General features: G+C 45.8%; 1 protein-coding gene across 3 annotated transcripts in view; it reads left to right on the forward strand.

The window, feature by feature from the left end:
• ELAPOR2 (endosome-lysosome associated apoptosis and autophagy regulator family member 2) overlaps positions 1-21,187 on the forward strand; it is an 82,758-nt gene that overhangs the window by 12,263 nt on the left and 49,308 nt on the right. For 2 of the 3 annotated variants that reach the window (XM_087722423.1, XM_087722424.1), the window contains exon 1: positions 13,861-14,100. The exons of the other annotated variant lie outside the window; for it this stretch is intronic. In XM_087722423.1, coding sequence (XP_087578549.1) covers positions 13,984-14,100 — 117 coding nt within the window. In that variant the 5' untranslated portion in view covers positions 13,861-13,983. Of the gene's footprint in view, positions 1-13,860; positions 14,101-21,187 lie in introns of those variants that run through there. 3 annotated transcript variants of the gene reach the window in all.

Genomic DNA, 21,187 nt, shown 5'->3' on the forward strand with positions numbered 1-21,187 from the left:
GAGTCGAATCCCATCTAATCAGGAAATTGCTTCGAGAATAATCGATCCTAAAAGCCTAAACCCCTTTCTTTCAAAAGCTCTCGTTACAGGCCAATCCCAGTGGCTTTGCGATAATGAGTACAGGGTGTTTTCCCCATTCAGAAAATTAACTGGACAGGAAGTTGCATTTTAGTGCCGTTTATGAGTCACCCTCTGCCATCACGATGGAGAAATTAAGAGGCACAAGGACGGTTGGTGAGGCACACAACACCTGTAGGGGTGAGGAACACCCTGAAAGCTCAAAGGATCTGCTGTCTTTGACTATTTTAGCCACAGCTCTTCAAACCTTCGTCCAGGCCGGGCAATTTTAGGATAGGATAGGATAACAGAGTCAGAAGGGATCTTGGAGGTCTTTAACCCCTTGCTCAGACAAATGGTTGTCCAATCTCTTCTTGAAAGCCTCCAGTGATGGAGCACTCAAAACCTCTGGAGGCAAGTCGTTCCACTGATTAATTAAGAGAATAATGGAATACCAGCGTTGGAAGGGACCTTGGAGGTCTTCTAGTCCAACCCCTACTGAAACGGGAAATCCTATATCATTTCAGACAAGTCACCGTCCAGCTTCTTCTTAAAAATCTCCACTGTTAGGAAGGAGGAAAGTAGAGAAGGGAGGGAGGGAGAAAGGAAAGGGAAAGGAAGATGGAAGGGAGAGAAAAGGAAGGAGAGAGGGTAGGAAGGGAAAGAGGAAGAGTAGGAGCAAAGGAGAGGTAAGGGAAGAAGGAAGGGGAAGGAGAGGAGGAAGGAGAAAAGTAGAGAAGGGAGAGAGGGTGGAAAGAAAGAGGTAAGGAGAGGAGGATGGAAAGGAGAGAAAGAGGAGGAGAGAGGGTAGGAAGGGGATGAGGAAGAGCAGGAGTAGGAGAAAGGTAGAGGAAGAAGGAAGGAAGGGAGAGCAGGAAGGAAGGAAGTAGAGAAGGGAGGAAGGAAGAAAAGAAAGGGAAAATAAGGTGGTGTTATAACAGGAGGAAGGGATGGTAAACAAAGCAACCCAAACTGTATATTATAACCTATTAAATGAAATAATAAATGTATAAGAATGATAAATGCTAAAACACTTGTAACCAAACGACATGCTGTATGTGATGATAGGGTTTTTGTGTGTGTGTGTGTTTTTCTATTTTTTTTTTTTTTTACTGTTGTGGGTATGTGTTGTCTATGTAACAAAAATTAAAAAAAATCAAAAAAAATCTCCACCCACAACCTCTGGAGGCCAGCTGTTCCACTGGTTCATTGTCCTTACTGTCAGGAAGTTTCAGGAACAGAATAACAGTTTGAAGGGACCTTGGAGGTCTTCTAGTCCAACCCCCTGCTTAGGCAGGAGACTCTATACCACTTCAGACAAATGGTTCTGCAATGTCTTCTTAAAACCTCCAATGTTGGAGCCCCCACAACTCACGGAGACAGAATTCCACTGGTTAATTTTTCTCATTTGTCAGGAAATTTCTCCTCAGTTCTAAGTTGCTTCTCTCCTTGATTAGTTTCCACCCATTGCTCCTTGTCCTGCCCTCAGGTGCCTTGGAGAATAGTTTGACTCCCTCTTCTTTGGGGCAGCCCCTGAGATACAAGAAGGAAGGAAGGAGAGAAGGAAGAAAGGAAGGAAGGTGGGAAGGAAGGAAGCAGAGAAGAAAGGGAAGGAGGGAGGAAGCAAGGAGAGAAGGAGAGAAGGAAGGAAGGAGAGGAGGAGGGAAGGAAGGAGAGAAGGAAGGGAGGAGAGAAGGAAGGATCTCTCCTTGATTAGTTTCCACCCATTGCTCCTTGTCCTGCCCTCAGGTGCCTTGGAGAATAGCTTGACTCCCTCTTCTTTGTGGCAGCCCCTGAGATATTGGAAGACTGCTATCCTGTCTCCCCTGGTCCTTCTTTTTCTTAAACTGGACATCCCCAGTTCCTGCAACCGTTCCTCCTATGTTTTGGCCTTCTGCTCCCTAACCATGATTATTCGTTTCTGGTGGAATAACTCAACTTGGCCTTGTTCTGGATGGCCCAGATGTTCTGGCCTGAAGACCCACCTTCCTTCCCCTTCGCTATATACGTCTGCGGCTCCATTGTCCCCTGTTTGTTCTGGCTGCAGAAGGTTTGTGAATGCAGCTTTGTTTCGTCCGCGATTCATCCTTTTCGCGAAAGCCTGTGAGGGCAGCTGCTTTTGGCAGGGCTCTGGAATGAAAACACAGCACACAGAGGCAAAAACGAAGAAGCAGAAAGCACCCAATCTCTTCCCGTTCGCTTCAATTTTGCTTTCCCCCCCCCCTCAAACAACCTCAGAGAGATTAAGACAACCTCCATTATCTGCCCATCTCCCAGCTTTCTCCAGCCTGCAACTGGAAGGTGAATTCTGTTAGCTCATTTATAACAGAAACGGAGGTATGGATAGGAGCCGCTGTCGATTCTTCACATTCTGCCCTTTTATCCTTGGGAAGAGCAGGGAGAAATTATCTTCACTGGGCATTTATCTGTCACCGAGTTTCTTCCTCTGCTGGAAACAATCATTTGGGTTCCACCACAAAACCGCAGAGTACAAAATCGCGCTCGACGAAAGCGCGCATTTGATGTCATCACAGCGCGACGAAAACATCGCGCTGTGATCGAAAAATGTAAAAATAAAGCGAAAACCTTACCCTAACCCCCCCAAACCTAACCCTAAACCTAACCCTAAATCTAACCCTAAACCTAACCCTTAACCTTATAATCATTGCAGCATTTCCACGGTCACGAGATCGAAATTCAGCCGTTTGGCAACTGGCTCATACTTAATGACGGTGGCAGCGTCCTGTGGTTTCCCCTTTTACGACCTTCTGAGGAGCAAAGTCGGTGGGGAAACCAGATTCACTTAATGACCGTGCTAGTGAATCTCTTAACGAGTGTGGCAAAAAGGGCCGTAGGATGCTGTAAAATTTGCTTAGTAGCGGTCTCACTTAGCAAGACACAGTTTGGTCTCAGGCGTGGTCGTAAGACGAGGATTATCTGTATGTGTGTGTCTATGGATACGGCATTCCTTCTGCGCATAAGAGGGTGTTTTTTTAAAAAAAAAATTCTCAGGGTTCTGATAGCCATGTGGTTATTTCCCCAGGGAGTAAATTCTTACTGTGTTGAAAGAGACTTTCTTCGAGAATAGGATCAGGCCAGCCCAGAAAAGGCCACGATTTCAGCACCAGAGAATTAAAAAAAAAACCAATAAAGAGGCATTCAGAAGCCTCCACATTTCACAACCACCCAGTGGAGCCACAGAAGCCCTCCTGGGTGCTGTATTAATCTCCGGAGATTATTGAAGCAGTGCCTGAAATCCAAGTAAATATCAAAGGTGACTCAACTCACCGGCTACTCAATGATTTCGGATTTATGCCTTCATGCCTTTAGCACATTTATTTTTAAGAAGTTTTATCAGCTGCCTGTTTGCCTTCTGATATGTGGACCTAAGGCGGAGTTCCCGAATGATAACAAAGGCTGGAATTGTGTGTTCCTTTATCCCCATTTCCCTCTGAATAACAGTAAAGTCTCATCAGGTCAGGTAATTGTTCATCATCATCTAACGACCCCATAATCTCCTGCGGGGTGGAGTCCGGGCAACTGGTTGGAGTTAGCAGAGTGTTTGAATGGCCAGATGCCCTTCCTGTTGCCAGAGCGGAGTTTTGTTCAGCAGATACATTCTCACTGTGCCCAGAGAGAGAAATATCTGCCTCTACCCGGGATCGAACTCCCCGCCTTCTGATTGTGAGGCAAGAGCTCCGTCTCTAGGCCACCGCACCACTCCCAGGTAATATTCATATGGCTGAGAAATTCTGCTCCTTGCAATGGGATGGGGTGATTTGAGATTCAGGATAGGACCTCTCGCAAACCACGGGCCCTGACAAAACCCCCATCGGTCAATTGCAAGAGGCAGTTTTACTGGGAACAGCTTTCATCTTGCGACGAGACCTTTCACGTCATTAAACAGCAGCATCTGCTTTTCCAAGCTCCTTGGGAAGGACTTGTGAAGTGGAACAAAGGCCAAATCCTGTGCGATCAACCATAATAATAATAATAATGCTAATAAAAACGTTATCAGCCCACTGGGTGCCATACTAAAAGAATCCTGGAGAGGACTTGGAAGGTGGGCACATTGTCAACGTTCCCATTACAAAAGGCCACACTGCTTGGATCCGCATGTATACTGCAGCCATTCAGGTTCTTGGGATGAACTTGGCGCATACGGAAGCCGACACCAGCTGAAAAATTGGCAGCTGTGATTTCCCATTGATGTGTCAATAATAATAATTGAATTGAAATGCCCAATGGCCAACTAATTAAATGCAAAGAAAATGAAGCCTACAAATACTTAGGCATTCTGCAGTTGGATAACATCAAGCATGGAGAAGTAAAAACTATTGTCAGGCGAGAGTACACCAACAGAGTTAGGAAAATTTTGAAATCTAAATTGAATGGTGGAAATACAATCAAGGCCATAAATACCTGGGCAATACCAGTTATAAGATACACAGCTGGCATAGTTAACTGGACACAAGCTGATTTGGACCTTTTGGACCAAAAAACCAGGAAACGAATGACAATGCACTACAGTTTACATCCACGTGGTGATACTGATAGACTATATCTGCCCCGAAAATCAGGTGGCAGAGGATTATTACAAGTGAAGCAAACAGTTGAAGAAGAAAAACATGCACTGGCTGATTATTTAAAAGAAAGTCAAGAACATCTATTAATCGAAGTAAAGAACAAAAATCTACTGAAGGCCCAACAGACAAAACAAGAATACAGAAAAGATGTGATAAAATCAAGAATGGAGAGTTGGCAGAACAAAGCACTGCATGGTCAATTTCTGGAAAAAATAAAAGATAAAGTGGACAGTGAACAAACTTGGTTATGGTTAAAAACAGGTACATTAAAGAAAGAAACAGAGTCACTAATCCTGGCTGCGCAAGAACAAGCTATCCGCACAAATGCCATTAAGGCCAAAATCGAAAAATCCTCTGATGATGCCAAATGCAGACTTTGCAAAGAAGCTGATGAAACTGTTGATCACATACTCAGCTGCTGTAAAAAAATCGCGCAGACTGATTATAAATTGCGGCACAATTCAGTAGCACAAATGATCCATTGGAATTTGTGCAAAAATTATAATATTAAAACAGCAACAAACTGGTGGGAACATCAGCCTGAAAAAGTCACCGAAAATCAGATGGTCAAGATCTTGTGGGATTTCCGTATACAAACCGACAAAATATTGGCGCATAATACACCAGACATCACACTGGTTGAGAAAAATAAGGTCACAATCATAGACATCGCAATACCAGGTGATAGCAGGGTCGCCGAGAAGGAACATGAAAAAATCGCAAGATACCAGGACTTAAAAATCGAAATTCAACGACTATGGCACAAACCAGCAGTTATAATTCCAGTGGTAATTGGCACACTGGGTGCTATTCCAAAAGCACTGGAATTACATTTAAAACAGTTAAAAATTGACAAAATCACCATCAGTCAAATTCAAAGAGCCACACTGCTTGGATCTGCACGCATATTACGAAAATACCTTATGACGTCCTAGGCCCCTGGGTGGGGCCCGACTAGTAACCAATGCCAAATCCGGCAAAACACCTGGCTGCTGTGATACAATTGTATAATAATAATAATAATAATAATAATAGTTTAACAACTGTTGATAAGAAAGACAGAAATAAACCTAGTAAATAGTAGATGAGGCAGTGCCTGGAGACAGCAGAATAAAAGAGAAAGAAGTGGAGGAAATACCAAATTACGAAGACCTGCAAATAAAACGCAACGGTCACAGGCACAGGTTGGAGGCAATCGCAAAACATCTGTATTCTGAAGCACCTTTGGGATTGACAACCCCTCCCCCCCCGTCAGTCACTTGCGAAAGGCGGTTCTACTTGGAACAGCTTCCGTCCTTCTATCAGACTTTCAGCACCATCCAAACCTCCCCATCTGCCCATATCCCAGGTCCTTGGGGATCCAATTTAAACATCTGGCTGGCTATCGTTTTTCCTCCTCCTCCTCCTCCTATCTTTATTACATCAATTTTTGCCTAAATGTGGCCCGTGGTTTTCAGTAAAACTACTTTTCCAGACTCAAAAAAGAGAAACTGCTTAATTTTTTTACCATTTCTTGGGCGCTACTAAAGACACCAAGGCATCCATTTTGAGCCGGTGGAAAAGATGCAGCTTACAAAAATGTTTTTCCCCCTCCCCTCAAATGGGGGCCCTTCCCTTCCAACCCTTTTTGCCTTTGAGGAAGCAGCCGGTTGAGAAAAACGAGTTGGCCTGTTGCTTTCGTAAAGGAACACACCCGGTGTTTGCAGAAGAGGAACAGGCTTTTCATAAGTTAGTTATTGGCTTAAGGAGACAAGCGCAAAGTGTTATCCAAATATTAGGATTTCCAGATTATCTTGGGCTGATCTGCACTTCCTCTTTGTCCCACCTGTCACCTGTCCATTTGGGAGGGGGGGAATGAGTGACGTCATTCTCAGATTGCCTTTTAGCCTGCAAGGAAGGTGAACCTCACCTCTAGGTCCCTTTATCGGCAAGAAAATTAATCTCTCTCCCCCCCCCCCCCTTCTCTTTGCTGGTTCAAATGGGATTTGGGACAGTCCATTAAATGTGTTGCAGTTCCTTCTGTCTTGCACAAATGGGACTTGGAAGATTCCTGACCTCTTCCTGAAATTAAAAATAAAAACATTAGTTTGTTGTCACCTTGCAACAAAGATTTTTGAGCCACGTAAAGGGGAGAAATATGGGAGGTGAAGGTCGGTGACATCCAAGAAAACAAACCTTTGCATGCGGTTACCCATTTTCCTATGTTGAAAGAAATGTCCTTCTGGGTTCGGCTCCAAGTGGGGAAAAAGACACCGGAGACATGGAGGCTGCTTGGAAAGATGGTTTATTGTTGGACAGGGCCACATGGCTTGAGCCCTGAACAGAAAAGGTGATCACATGCTTCAATGTTGGTGGAGAAGAAGAGAAGGGCTGAGGGAGGGGCTTGCTAGGCTTTTTATACCCTGTTTAGTCCCACCTCTCTGTTTCCTGTTCCTGTGTAAGAAATGCATTCTGATTGGTTGTGCAGGGGGCTACTCTCTAGGCTGTGATGAGTTCTCAGATGCCTTTCTGTATCTTATCATGCCTTTCTGTAGCTGCTGGTGAAGTCTTTATTATGTAAAGTGGGCTGGCCTGGCCATCTTAATGGCCCATTAACAAAGTGGGGGTGGGCAAGAAGCTACAGATAACTATTCAGTCTTTTAAAACATGTTTCTTTCTTTTCACATCCAGAGAAATATTCTGCCTTTTCAATATTTCCTAGGATATTTCATTTTTCTGGGAGAGGGCTGGATGATAACTTCCCACACCTAAAAATATAAATGTACTCAGCATGTGTAAATGTTACACAAACGATTCTCGTGTACTGTTTATTTGATCTGTGTGGCGGCCCATCTCGTTTAAGCAACTGGATGGAAGTCCTAGAGTTTCTTTTTTCAGGAGGCAACTGGAGTTTCTGTTTTTTTTCTTTGAAGACTTCTCATCCCAAGGAGGTTCAGAGCTGAAGAAGCTCCTTGGATGAGGAGAAGAAACGCCTTCAAAGAAACACCAGAAAGTCCAGTTGCCTCCTAAAAAAGCCCCCTTGAGATAACCATGACCTGGATGGCTGAGAATCTCCATAGACCAGCGTTTCTCAACCTTGTCAACTTGAAGATGTCTGGACTTCAACTCCCAGAATTCCCCAGCCAGCGAATGCTGGCTGGGGAATTCTGGGAGATGAAGTCCGGACATCTTCAAGTTGACAAGGTTGAGAAACACTGCCATAGACAACCGAATGGAAACTGACCAAGGAGGGAAGCGATCTGGAGACATTTCCTGACAGTGAGGACAATTAATCAGTGGAACGACTCTCCTCCAGAAATTGTGAATGCTCCAACACTGGGAGCTCTTTTTAAGAAGAAGTTGGATAGCCATTTGTCTGAAGTGATGTACGGTTTCCTGCCTAAGCAGGGGGGTTGGACTAGAAGACCTCCCGGGGTCCCTTCCAACTCTTATCATTCCGGACACTCTGTGCAATTCCAAGTGCTGTTTTTAACCTCGAGGTCCCTACGTGATTTGCCACCAGAGCATTGCAAAAAGACCCTTTTCTCCACCAATTTTAACCTGTCTGATTTGGACATCCTGGGAGAACCTCTTCAGGAGACCCCCCTTTCATGAAGCCAGGGGGTGCGTGGAGAAGCTTGTAGGCGAGCCTTTTCCGGGGTTATCTCTCCATTTCGGAATGGGCCTCCCTCCGAAATTCAACCTTGCTCCTGCTTTATTAGCTTCCTGCAAGCTATTGAAAACTGGAGTTGTTCCAGGAGGCCCCTGGGAGAAGCGACCGATGATTGCGTTGCCTTTGATTAATTGTCTTTGTATTCTTTTGCCGAGATGCTTTATTGCGTTGCTGTCGATGTATATGAAGAGTCTCTTACATTGCGGTGGACTGTAAACCTAATAAATAAATTCACCGAGGAGGGGAGTAATTGGAGTAGATTTATTTGCAAAGCAGTGTAGGATCTCTTCATATCTATGCTTATCTTTGGGGCATTTTCTGAATGGAAGAAAATAGAAGGTCGATGGGTGTTCCAGGAGGCATCCATCCAAGCATCCATTGCATTCGTAGCGAGGCTCAAGGCCCTTCGCTTACATTGTGCAACTCCGTGGAAGTGGTTTACCCATAATTTCAAGCTATGCGCTTCTTTAGCCTAGGAGTCCCGGTGAAGCCCATCCAAGTTTCTAACCAGGCCTGGCCCTCGGTAGCTGGAAAGCCTAGCTCTGCCTATGGGGAATACAAGGCTTTCTGCCAGTTCCTCTGCAAGATTGAAGCAGATGGGCACATCTGAGGAGCCGAGGTGGCGCAGTGGTTAAATGCAGCACTGCAGGCTACTGCTAGATCAGCAGTTCAGCTGTTCAAATCTCTCCGGCTCAGGGTTGACTCAGCCTTCCATCCTTCCGAGGTGGGTAAAATGAGGACCCGGATTGTTGTTGGGGGCAATATGCTGACTCTCTGTAAACCGCTTAGAGAGGGCTGAAAGCCCTATGAAGCGGTATATAAGTCTACTGCTATTGCTATACACCACTTGGTGGGGTTTTTCTTTTAGTACAGAACAGAAGAGAATGACAGAGTTGGAAGGGACCTTGTAGGTCATCTAGTCCAACCCCCTGCCGAAATAGGAGTCCCTACACCATTTCTGACAGATGGCAGTCCAGCCTCTTCTTGAAAGCCTCCAGGGATGAAGCTCACAACTTCCGAAGTCAACTTCTGTTCCATTGGTTGATTGTTCTCACTGTCAGAAAAAATCTCCTTATTTCCAGGTTGAATCTCTCCTTGTTCAGTTTCCATCCATTATTCCTTGTCTGGCCTTCAGGTGCTTTGGAGAATAGCTTGACCCCCTCCTCTCTGTGGCAGAATGAAAAAAAATATCAGTGGTACAAACTTCCTGACTTTTTGATGTTAGGGATCAGCTAGAAATGAAAGCATGCCCTAAAATAGGCTTTGCGGTGCTAAAAGAACAAAGGAAATTTTCCTGGAGGTGAGATGGGTGGCATGCAAATCTAGTAAACATACATACATACATAAAATTCTCCAGAGTGCTGGGAAACCTGAGTCCCACCTCTATGGGACATAGCTATACCTGCTCTGCATCTTTCTGCCTCTCCAGATTCTCTGTCTAATGCTTACATGTAGCCAAAAGTAGGAAAAGTTCTTCACCTTTCCCATTTAACAACTGAGCTGGTGTGTGTGTGTGTGTAGGTGTGTGTTTTGCCTGTCTAGCTTCCTTGACACTGGAACTCCCATTTCTTGCATTATCCCAACTCCCAAACTCGTGATTAAGCTGGCAGGTCTTTTAAGAGGAAAGGTGGCTTGGAGGCTTTTCTGCACCCTAGGAGAGGAATTGCTGGGATTTTTTAAAAAAAAATAGGAAGCCATAGACATGAATACAAGGTTGGGGGAGGTTGGGGGGGGGAGGGTGAGAGGGAGTGGAGTTTACTAAGTTGGAAGAGGGATGTTGGATGATTGTACATGTACACTGCTATTTTTTCTTTTCTATGTATATTGAAATGGAATTATAAATACCATCAACACAAAAGGGAGTTTGCTCAGAAGCTGAAATACACCAAGTGAATTAGAGGAAGAGGGGGAAGCAGAGGAGAGAAGAAAGATAGGAAGAAAGGGATAGGAGAGAGGGTGAGGGGGGAAGTTGAGGTGTATAAGGAGGAGTGGTGAGGGGAGAGAGGAGAAGGAGAAAGGAAGGGGAGGTAGAGTAGAAAATGATGGAGGGAGGAAAGGATGTAGAACAGTGGGAAGCAGAGGAGAGAAGAAAGATAGGAAGAGAGGGACAGGAGAGAGGGTGAAGGGGGAAGAGGAGGTGTATAAGGAGGAGTGGTAAGGGGAGAGAGGAGAAGGAGAAAGGAAGGGGAAGTAGAGTAGAAAATGATGGAGGGAAGACAGGATGTAGAAGTGGGAGGAGAGAGGGGGTAGAAAGTGTCGGATAAGGTATAAATATGGTGTATGGAGAGCAGAAGAGCCAATAACTGGTTTTTTTCTCTCTTTTTTCTTTGGTAGTTGATGGTAAGATGAATTGATGTAAGTACTTAATAATACAACATGATATTGACTATGTAATAGTATACATGTGATTATATGTTATGAAAATGGAAAATAAAACTTTCTAAAAATGAAGAAATGAATACAAGGGGAAGGAAGGAGGTGGATTTTCTCTCTCTCTCCATGGGTCTGCAAGCACTTCGGAAAAGATCTGGAGCTACATTTTTTTTAAAACTTTTTCTAACAGTGTTTTTTTTAAAATGCCTTCCACATTCTATCAGCAGGTGCATTTCAGTGTCTCCTACTTGAAGCTTTATGCCACTGTTAAAATTTCATGACGCTGAGTTTAAAAAAATGCACCCATTAAATTGCAGGAGGAGCTGATTTTATGTGCTCTTCGTGGAGCCTCCATAGCATGAAAGCGGAGGCTTAAAACCAATTTTATCTTCGCCTAGGACTGCACCGCCAAGGAGGTGGTTCAAATTTGGATTTTAAAGTTGCTAAATAATAAATGCAACAAAAAACTTCATTTTGGTTTGTTTGAGAATAATAATAAAGACACAAAATGACAATCCCAAGGCAGAATCTAAAAGAAATTCAGCAGAGCTGAAGTGTTAACCCCTCCTGGCTGCCATTTCATTACGCATATTTTGGAAACGTGTGTTAAATTGTTGCAAGCCACAGATTTTTATATATTGTTGCTCCTACGTTACACACACACACTCAAATATATAAGAATAACGTGCCACTGGTTTAAGTGGATTGCAGACCCATAAAGGTTAGGTTTCTCTGGTTTGGTTTAAATAGTGAAAATTATTATCTTGCAAGCCCATTCTGGGAAGTCAAAGGAGAAATGGTTAAGATGGATGATTATGGTTTTCTATTCATTTTCTATTTTTCTTCTTCTTCAGTATATGGCACCACGAAGGGGGGTGGGGTGGGGGAAGCACATATGTTTATTTGGAATTTCTTTTACGAGGCATTGCAGTTGCTTTTGCAAACATTAACTTTACAGCCACATTTTTTCTCCGAGCCTTTTAAAGATATTCATCTGCTATTTGACTTTCCGTTGTATGTGCAACTGAAAAGCTCGCATTTTTACTTTATGGCAGCATCGGAATAGATTCTGCGAAAGATTTTTAAGGAAGGAGAATCACACGCAGCCCGTAACCATGGTGAAGTAAATCTTGGTTCCCTCCGTTAATCCAATTTTACAAGTTGCTCAATGCACCGAACCACAAATTAACAGCTGAGTTAGAATAACCAGGCTGGGTTGTAGCTTTGCAGCTGAACCTGGTTAGTGTTAACCTTGGTTCTTTGTCTTGGGGCAGGAAGGACTTGGAGCAAACACAGCTTGTTTGATTATTTTATAATGCTCCTGACTCAGAAAACCAGGATTAATTAATAATCGTGCAAATACAGTCTTTCTGAATATTCTGGATAATAACGTCTTGCATGATCCAGTCTGGTCTTAGGATTCAGAGGTGTCTTGTGAATCTGGGAATATGGGTTAATCTCTCCTGGAGCCCAAGCGAGCACATGGCATCAACCTAGCCATTCCCAGCCCTCATCTAGAACTGATGATGTTTCCTAGTTGGGTAATGAAACGTCTGCAGGGAAACAACCAGCCTTAGAGAGCATCAAGGACACCGCAGTCTTTCTCTCTTCTTCTTCCTCCTCCTCCTCCTCCCTTCCAAATCCCACTTCTTTATAGAACTTCCTAGCTATTTCCATCCCAGCCCTCATCTAGAACTGATGATGTTTCCTAGTTGGGTCATGAAATGTCTGCAAGAAACTCCTGAAGCTCAGAGAGCACCAAGGACACCACAGTCTTCCTCCTCCTCCTCCTCCTCCTCCTCCTCCTCCTCCTCCTCCTCCTCCTCCTCCTCCTCCTCCTCCTCCTCCTCCTCCTCCTCCTCCTCCTCCTCCTCTTTCCTCCCTTCAAATTCCACTTCCTTATAGATTTTCCTAGCCATTCCCAGCCCAGCCTCATCTAGAACTAATGATGTTTCCTAGTTGGGTCATGACACCTCTACACCCCCCCCCCAAAGTTCAGACAGCACCAAGGACCTCTCATTTCCACCCTGAGCTACCAGTACAGGTAGTCCTCGACTTACAACAGTTCCTTTAGCGACCATTTGAAGTGACGTCGCCACTGGAAAAAGTAACTTACAACCATTTCCCACCCTTACGACCGTTGCAGGTTCCCCCCTGTCACCTGATCGAAATTCGGACTCTTGGCAAACTGACTCGTATTTATGACGGTTGTGTCAGAGTTCCAAATAGCATCCAAAATAAAATAAGAATCTGGGGCAAAAGGTTCCTCAAAGTTCCCATTGATGGAAGAGAGCCACGTTGGCACATCTGGGGAAACTCGAATCTGGAAGCTTCCCGGTTTCCCCCACCCAGTTGAAAGTCCAAGGATCTTTCCCCCCACCCACCCAAACACCCACCAGTCCATCCCATTGTCCAATCTCCCACTGCCACAAAGACAGATTCCTCCCATTCACCTCCGGCCAGGTTCAGAGACAAAGGATGACCTTGGCTTTCTAGGAAGAATGTTCTTATGGCTGCATATCACCCACCTCTCCCTTTTCACAGAGTAGACGGTCGGAAGTGTGGCAGGCCTGAAGTCCAAAAGAAAATGTATGTGTGTGTGTGTGTGTGTGTGTGTCCCTCAATCCCCTTTGGTGACTTTGTGACCGTCTGGATTCACTTAACAACCGTGTTTAACCTAGCCGCTAGTGATTCACTTAACAACGGCGGAAGCTGGGGGAAAACTCACTTGACCAAATGTTCATTTCACAGGGGACCTTTTGGGCTCAGTGAAGGGGGGGGTGTTACCCCTCTAAATCAACAAATCAAATTGTCCTATTTTAGGGAGGGGTTGTTATTATTATTCGGGAGGGGGGAAATCTTTCCCAGTCCAGGTACCCCTCGACTTACGACCACAAGATCAAAGCGAAGGTGCTTCTAGCTTGGTGCCATCCTGCTTCCTGGCCACCTGGACGCGTGGGAGCGCATGGGACCCCTCCATCCTCCCCCCTCCCCGCATCCCCCTCCCCCCCAGCTGTCACAAGGGGGCCAGGTGCCGGGGAGCCCCTACCCCCCCTCCCCACTGGCGCCTGCGCATTGGCAGGTCCTCCTCCCTCCTCCTCCTCCTCCGGGGGCCCCGCCCTCTCCCCGCCTCCCCTCCCCTCCGGCTCCTCGGCCGCCCAGCAGCTGGCAGGCGGGCAGGCGGACGGGCGGGCAGGCAGCGTCGGTGCCGGGCGGGAGAGCAGCGGGCATCCGGGCCAGGCAGGCGGAGGAAGGCGGCGGCGGCGGAGGCTTGCCGGAGGAGCGGGCGAGCGGGCGCGGCGCCTGCCCTGGGCGATGCTTCGGCTGCGGGGCGCGCTGTGCTGGCTGGGCGGCTGGGCTGCGCTCCTGCTGGGCTGGCCGGCCGATGCCGTGGCCGCCGCCGACAGCCTGCAGCTGCCGCCCTGCCGGGAGGTGAGAACCACGCGCGGTCGCGGCGCCGGCCGTGGGAAGCGGGGGGGGATTCCCGCGGGGACCCGCGCCCTCCCCGGGGATGCCGGGAGGTTCCCGAGGTCATCCAGACGGGCTCCCCGTCCTGCCCCCTCCCTCCAGGGTGGGTGGGCTCCGCTTCCCCCTCCGCCGTGGGAAAAGCCTGCCCGGCTTCCCCCCGGGGAGCTGTCCGCGGAGCGCCCTGCTTTGGCGGGGAGGGGGCTTCCCAACGGCTTTATTTGTGTAGCTGACCCGGGAGTGGAGACCACCAGGAAAGCCCAGGAGGGTCACTCAGGCGGGGCGCAGGGAAGGCAGCCGGGGCCAAGGCAAGGGCGCTCGGGCGCTCGGATTCCTCGCGGAGAAAGGCTGCGGGGATTTGGACAGTTCCTGGGGTGGGTCGCTTGGAGCTCAACAGGAGGGAGAGGTTTCCCCAAGGGAGGTCTGTGTGTGTGTGTGTGTGTGGTGGGGGGGCTGCTTGTGTTTCACAGCCACAGCCACAGCCACAACCACCTCCTGGCATGGCAGAGGGCCAAGAAAGGTCTTAGGGCATGAACTGCCTTCAACCCCAAGCAGAGAAATCTGGATGCCCCTCTTCTTGGCTCAGAGAGAATCACTGTGAGGCGCCTCTTAAAATGGTCAAGGAAGAAGGTCAGCTAGTAGATTTCCTCCAGGATCCAATTCTAATTCTTCTTCTTCTTCTTCTTCTTCTTCTTCTTCTTCTTCTTCTTCTTCTTCTTCTTCTTCTTCTTCTTCTTCTTCTTCTTCTTCTTCTTCTTCTTCTTCTTCTTCTTCTTCTTCTTCTCCTCCTCCTCCTCCTCCTCCTCCTCCTCCTCCTCCCTCCTTCTCCTCCTCCTCCTCCTTCTCCTTCTCCTTCTTGTGCTGCTGCTTCTCCTTCTCCTCCTCCTCCTCCTCCTCCTCCTTCTTCTTCTTCTTCTTTCTTCTTTCTTCTTCTTCTTCTTCTTCTTCTTCTTCTCCTTCTCCTTCTCCTTCTCCTCCTCCTCCTCCTCCTCCTCTTCCTTCTCCTCCTCCTCCTTTTATCAAATACCTCTATTTTGCACAGCAACAGTCATTAAGCCACTTACTGAGATAACCTGCAGTTTGTTTGAATCTTGAAATAGACTGGATGCCTACAATGTTCTTACAAGCCTGCTTTCTAACAAACCAGTTAATCTTAACCAGCCTTAGCAGCCTTTATTTTTTGGCATGTTTTATTCCTTGCCCTCTTTCTCAGTTGTGGAAATGCGGCTTTTGTGACTTGGAATTGCAAGGGATGGAGGTTGCCCTCCTGTTGGGGGAGATGGGCTTTTCCAAAACGCCTCCCTTGGAAAGTGAGTTTGGGATTGCAGCATCCGAGGATGGAAGAGGGCTTCCCATTCGTATTCGGAGGGGCCTAAATCGACCCTCGAGATGAAATAGCAGCCTGGGGTGGGGGGTGGGGGGCTTGGCTTTGTGACCCAGACTCTGGAGGGGGCGAGGGAATATTGGAGTCTCCTCCAAGAAATTCTTCACTCCTGTGATGCACTAAGAATACGGTTTAGGAAAGTTTGATTTCTCTTAAATCTCATGTCTATTCAGTAAGGGGATGACTGCCTTCTAGGGGGTCTGTTTTTAGCGACGTGGTGGCTCAGTGGCTAAGACACTGAGCTTGTTGATCATAAAGGTCGGCCGTTTGCTGGTTCGAATCCCTAAGCGCCGCGTAACAGAGTGAGCCCCCCGTGACTTGTCCCAGCTCCTGCCAACCTAGCAGTTTGAAAGCACATTAAAAAGTGCAAGTAGAAAAATAGGAACCACTTTTGGTTGGGAAGGAAATTGCACCTTCAGCGTTGAGTCATGTGGCCACATGACCACGGAGACGGCGCTGGCTTTTCGGCTTAGAAACGGAGATGAGCCACCGCCCCTAGAGTCGGGAACGACTCTACCTTAAGGATCTGTTTATTTTCTTCTCCGATTGGGGTTGATGATCCCATCCTGCTTAGTTTCTCAGGCCAGGACCAAGCTGGAGTCTTTCTCTTTGGGTTAGGACAGTATTTCTCAACCTTGGCTCTGCTGGCTGGGGGATTCTGGGAGTTGAAGTCCACAGGACTTAAAGTCGCCAAGGTTGAGAACACTGGGTTAGAATGCGTTGACTTTGCCCTCAGCTGATCTAGAACCCGACGGAGTCGAGAACCCTGTTGGAAAAGGGAAATGACTCATCTGGCTTTAGAAAAATCCGAGGAAGTGAATCGAATGTCCTTATCCTCACTTTCCCTCCTGCTGCTTTTAATCATCCTCTTATGGTTAATGAGGATGGTAAGTGTGGTGTGTGACCTGTCGATTTGTTGTTGCACACGTGCACACGGAGAGCTTGTGCGCTGGAGACAAATTCCTTTCCCCCCACAACAACAATCCTGTGAGGTGGGTTGGATTGGGAGAGAAACTGGCTCAAATTCACCCTGTTGGCTTTCATGCCTAAGGCTATGAACTCACAGCCTCCTGGTGATTGGCCTAATTGTCACCCAGCCGGCTTTCATCCTAAGGCAGGACTAGAAATCACCGTCCCCCTTGTGATGGGAAGGTGCAGTGAGTTGGTGGTCTCCCTCCAAGAGAAGAGGGTGAAGGAGGCTTCCTCTGGATTTCTGGATTGATGGCCTGAAAACTTCCTCCCAGCTGTGAGGTTTGAATGAAGACTCTTGTTCCTACTATGCAGGAAGTTATTAAGCGTCTGGTTAATATTTCTCTCCTGCGTTTTGGAGAGAAAATGGGACGTTTTTCCTTCCACGGAGAAAGGAGCCTCTTGCATATATGGAGGAAGAGAGAAGCAGCAGCATCTGTCATGAATGTTGACATGCTGGATTATTCTGCGGCTGCTTTGCTTCCATCGAAATCCCACTTTTTTCTTTCTTTCCAAAAGTGGTATATTGCTTTGAAGGCCCAGGTTTTAAAAAATCCTCTCTTTCTGCTCCTAAATACTCTCTCATTGGGTTGGTTGGGTTTTTTTCTCCTTTTTTGAGTGATATTTCCTTATTTTTTATTACTTTTATTTTTTCCTATCTTTTTATTTCTTTCTGTATTTTTAGATTTTTTTAAATTGAATAAACATTAAAAAAAGCATTATAGCAGTAGACTTATATACCGCTTCATAGGGCTTTCAGCCCTCTCTAAGCGGTTTACAGAGAGTCAGCATATCGCCCCCAACAATCTGGGTCCTCATTTCACCCACCTCGGAAGGATGGAAGGCTGAGTCAACCCTGAGCCGGTGAGATTTGAACCGCTGAACTGCTGATCTAGCAGTAGCCTGCAGTGCTGCATTTAACCACTGCGCCACCTCGGCTCTTGGGCATAGAGCGACCTTTCTGCCTTTGCCATTTCATGCATATTTTAACACAGCAACAAGCAAAATCTCTACTTATCATACGTAGCTACAATAATGTTATTAACGCATCCCTTATCCTTCTTTATATATTTACCTATGGATGATTCAGTGCCAGTTTTTCAGTCCTCAAAATGTTCTGTTCCGACTCCCTTTTCCTCATTTCCAACCCTTGATACGTTTTGTTCCAAATTTTCATAATATTCCGTCCCGTCTCTGTTTTTGACTTCTAGTGTCAGTCTGTCCATTTCAGATCAAAATTTCCTTTATTACCTCTTCTTCAGTGGGGGCATCTCTCTTTTTCCAATTTTGTTCATTTACTTATTCATTTTGATGCGGCTGGAAGCCCACCAAACTCTGAAATTGGAACTGTGTTCCTTTTATTTCCAAAGACCTCTGTGGCCACCGTGAAGGTACCGGGAACGTGCTTAAAAAACTAAAAATGGTGATACGAACAATTCATTTTTTTTTTTTAGTTCAAAAGTTTTATTTCTTTTAAAACAAACATTTCATCATTCCTCAATCAGTAAAACATCGAAGTACAATTTTTTTGTATGCCCCTCCCTCCCTCCACCCCTCCAACCCCCCCTCCTCCTTCCCCCAATAATAATTCATATTATTACAAGTACTACAGTTATTATATTACTAGAAAAAGTAAAACCAATAGGAAGGCAACGTAGAATGGAGAAGTATAACACGAATGCCGACACAGAAGGCTGTATAATTACTTTATATTGTTATGTATGTTTTGTTTTTGGGTTTTGTTGTTGTTGTTGTGTTTTTCTTTCTGTTTGTAAAGGGAAATGTTTAATAAAAACTATTTTTTTTAAAAAAAGCTAAAAATGAAGGTCTCGGCCACAATTGTCCCCATGGGGTGGGGGTGAGAACCAAACCCAGCAAGCAGAGATAAAGAAAGACAGCAAAAGTTGCGCTGGTTTGGACTGGAGACTCCAAGTAGGGCTGATGAGATGAAGAGGTGATGATAGGCTTCATGGCCTCCACCTTGTTGGTTTGAGGCTGTTCTCTTTCCTGTTTATGTTTCCCCCTCCCACAAGTTTTTAATTTTTAATTTTTTTTTAATAAAAATGTCAAATCCATGCGCCATACATTCCAGTGCAAACAAAGCTAGTCAGATCAAACATTAGTATACATCCTATCAACTTATAAAATCCCCATCACGATGTGCATCTAGATTTGGTCCCAGCCTATCATGATCCAATCATTCCACTGTGGAGACTTCCAAGTTGGGCTGATGAGATGAAGAGATGATGGGGATGGGCTTCATGGCTGTCCGCCTGTGTTGGTTTGAGGCTGTTCTCTTTCCTGTTTATGTTTCCTGTTTTGTTTGGCCAGATTTTTTTTATTCCCCTGTGGTGTCCCCCCCTTTCTCTCTCTCTCCCTCCCCCCCCTCTCTCTCTCTCTCTGCACATTTCCTATTGGAGGCATGTAAAACAATATTGTCTGGAGCTTTGTGGTGAGCCCGAGTTAGGATCTCAAGCCCGATCCTGCCTTTTGCATTGTTTCTCTCCCCCCCCCGCCTCCCCGATTATTCCCTCCTCGCTTCCTTTTTAAGCTCAACCAGGGCATGAATGTGCTGTGGCAGGCTGTTTTCCCCCGTGCTGCATCCCTGTGCATCATCTCTGCTCCATCCCCTGAGTCAGGGAGGCTGAAGTCATGGGATTGAAGTAATGTTTCCCCCCCTCTGTTTCCCCACTGGGAGGCATACTTTTTGACAACCAGGAATCCCGGGGGGGGGGGGGACTCCGGAGTCCGCCTGCATCTCTAGCATAACAAATCAGTTATTTATCTTACACAAGAACTTAGGATATCGTGCAAGTAGACCGCAATTCAGCCTGGAATTTCCACCGCCAAGTGTGACACTTGTGCAATGGGTTTTGTCCTGTTTTTATGACATTTTCTTGCCACAGCCGTTAAGTGAATCGCCGCCGCCGTTAAACGAGTAACATGGTTGTTGGGTGAATCTGGCTTCCCGGTTGACTTTGCTTGTCTGAAGGTCCCATCAAGGGGGAAAGAGTTACATGAGTAGATCAAAGAGAATAGTAGTAAGATTGTTATTGTTATATAATTAATTAAGAAATAGAGTAATGATGGTATGTTGTTCGTTGTAGAAAAATTGGAAAGAAATTTAGCCCTCTATGTCAAAACGTAACTGGAGGATATATATGCCTACAGTAAAATAGGCTAATATAGAAATATGAAACATATTATATTATATGAAAATATAGAATAATTGGGTGTCGTTTTTGAAGGGGCAATTAACGATATTGTTTACCTCTCGTGCAGGAGCGCAGGAGCCCATTTGGCTTCATCGGCTGCCTTTTGCTGTTAGAAGCCCCCCACCCACCTCCCCCAAGCCCCCCCCTGAAGGGAAGTGTTCATGGAGAAAAAGGGAGAAGATCCCTGGAAAGAGGAAGGGAGTTAATCATCCATGCCGCCATAAGTAAATGAGGCATTTTTATAAGACTCCTCCAAATGGGGTCTGTTTTTGCCTTGCAGGCAGTCAGCACTTGCTGAATTGTTTTGGCAAGCAGGGAATGGGAGAGAGGTAGGTAGATAGCTAGGGAGGGAAGGAGGGAGGGAGGGAAGGAGGGAGGGAGGGAGATAGGAACGGATGGATAGATAGATAGGTAGATAGATAGATAAATAGATGGATGGATGGATGGATGGATGGGTAGGTAGGTAGGTAGGTAGGTAGGTAGATAGATAAATAGATAGATAGATAGATAGATAGATAGATAGATAGATAGATAGATGATAGATAGATAGATAGATAAATAGGTAGATAGATAGGCAGATAGATAGATAGATAGATAGATAGATAGATAGATAGATAGATAAATAGATAGATAGATAAATAGATAAATAAATAGGCAGATAGATAGATAGACAGATAGATGATAGATAGATAGATAGATAAATAGATAGATAGATAGATAGATAAATAGATAAATAGATAAATAGGTAGATAGATAGATAGATAAATAGATAGATAGATAAATAGATAAATAGATAAATAGGCAGATAGATAGATAGATAGATAGATAGATAGATAGATGATAGATAGATAGATAGATAGATAGATAGATAGATAAATAGATAGGTAGATGGATGGATGGATGGATGGATGGATGATGGATGGATGGATGGATAGGCAGGCAGGCAGCGCAGAGAGACAGGCATTTAATTGATTGATACCAAGTCTTTCTGGCCCAAAAACAAGCGACTGTTTGCAGAGAAGTAGGGAGCGTTCGCCCAGTTCTCGAACCCCCCGTTGGAAACGTTTTGCTCCTTGCTGGCTGGAGCTGGTAAAACACTCAGAGGCCTGGCGAGGCTTACCACGTACGTGTCTGCTTCGTAGGCTGGCTTGGCACTGGTGGGTAGGGGAAACCCCGGCACTGCGGCACAGGTAACGATGAAACCGGCATTGGAATAAGCGTAATTCCAATTCCAGTTGTGTTGGGAAAGCCACAGTCTGTAATCAAACCTCTGAGTTGCTTCGTTTGTTCTAAAACCATTGTGTTATAATGTGTCGTAACGAGGCAAATAGGCCCAGACCTTATTTCTAATCGCCCCCAAAGCTCTTCTCTCTTTCCATCACTTTCTGCCCTTCTCCTTGATTTAATACAAATTGACTTGTGCTCCCTTCCCCTCAGGTTTTGCTCCAAAATGACACTGGCTGTCCTTCCTCACCCCTTTTCTGAA

The sequence above is a fragment of the Thamnophis sirtalis genome, unplaced genomic scaffold (genome assembly GCF_051295495.1).
Source record: "Thamnophis sirtalis isolate CommonGarterSnake01/CBP01778 unplaced genomic scaffold, rThaSir2_p1.2 scaffold_9, whole genome shotgun sequence".
Classification (NCBI taxonomy): Eukaryota; Metazoa; Chordata; class Lepidosauria; order Squamata; family Natricidae; genus Thamnophis; species Thamnophis sirtalis.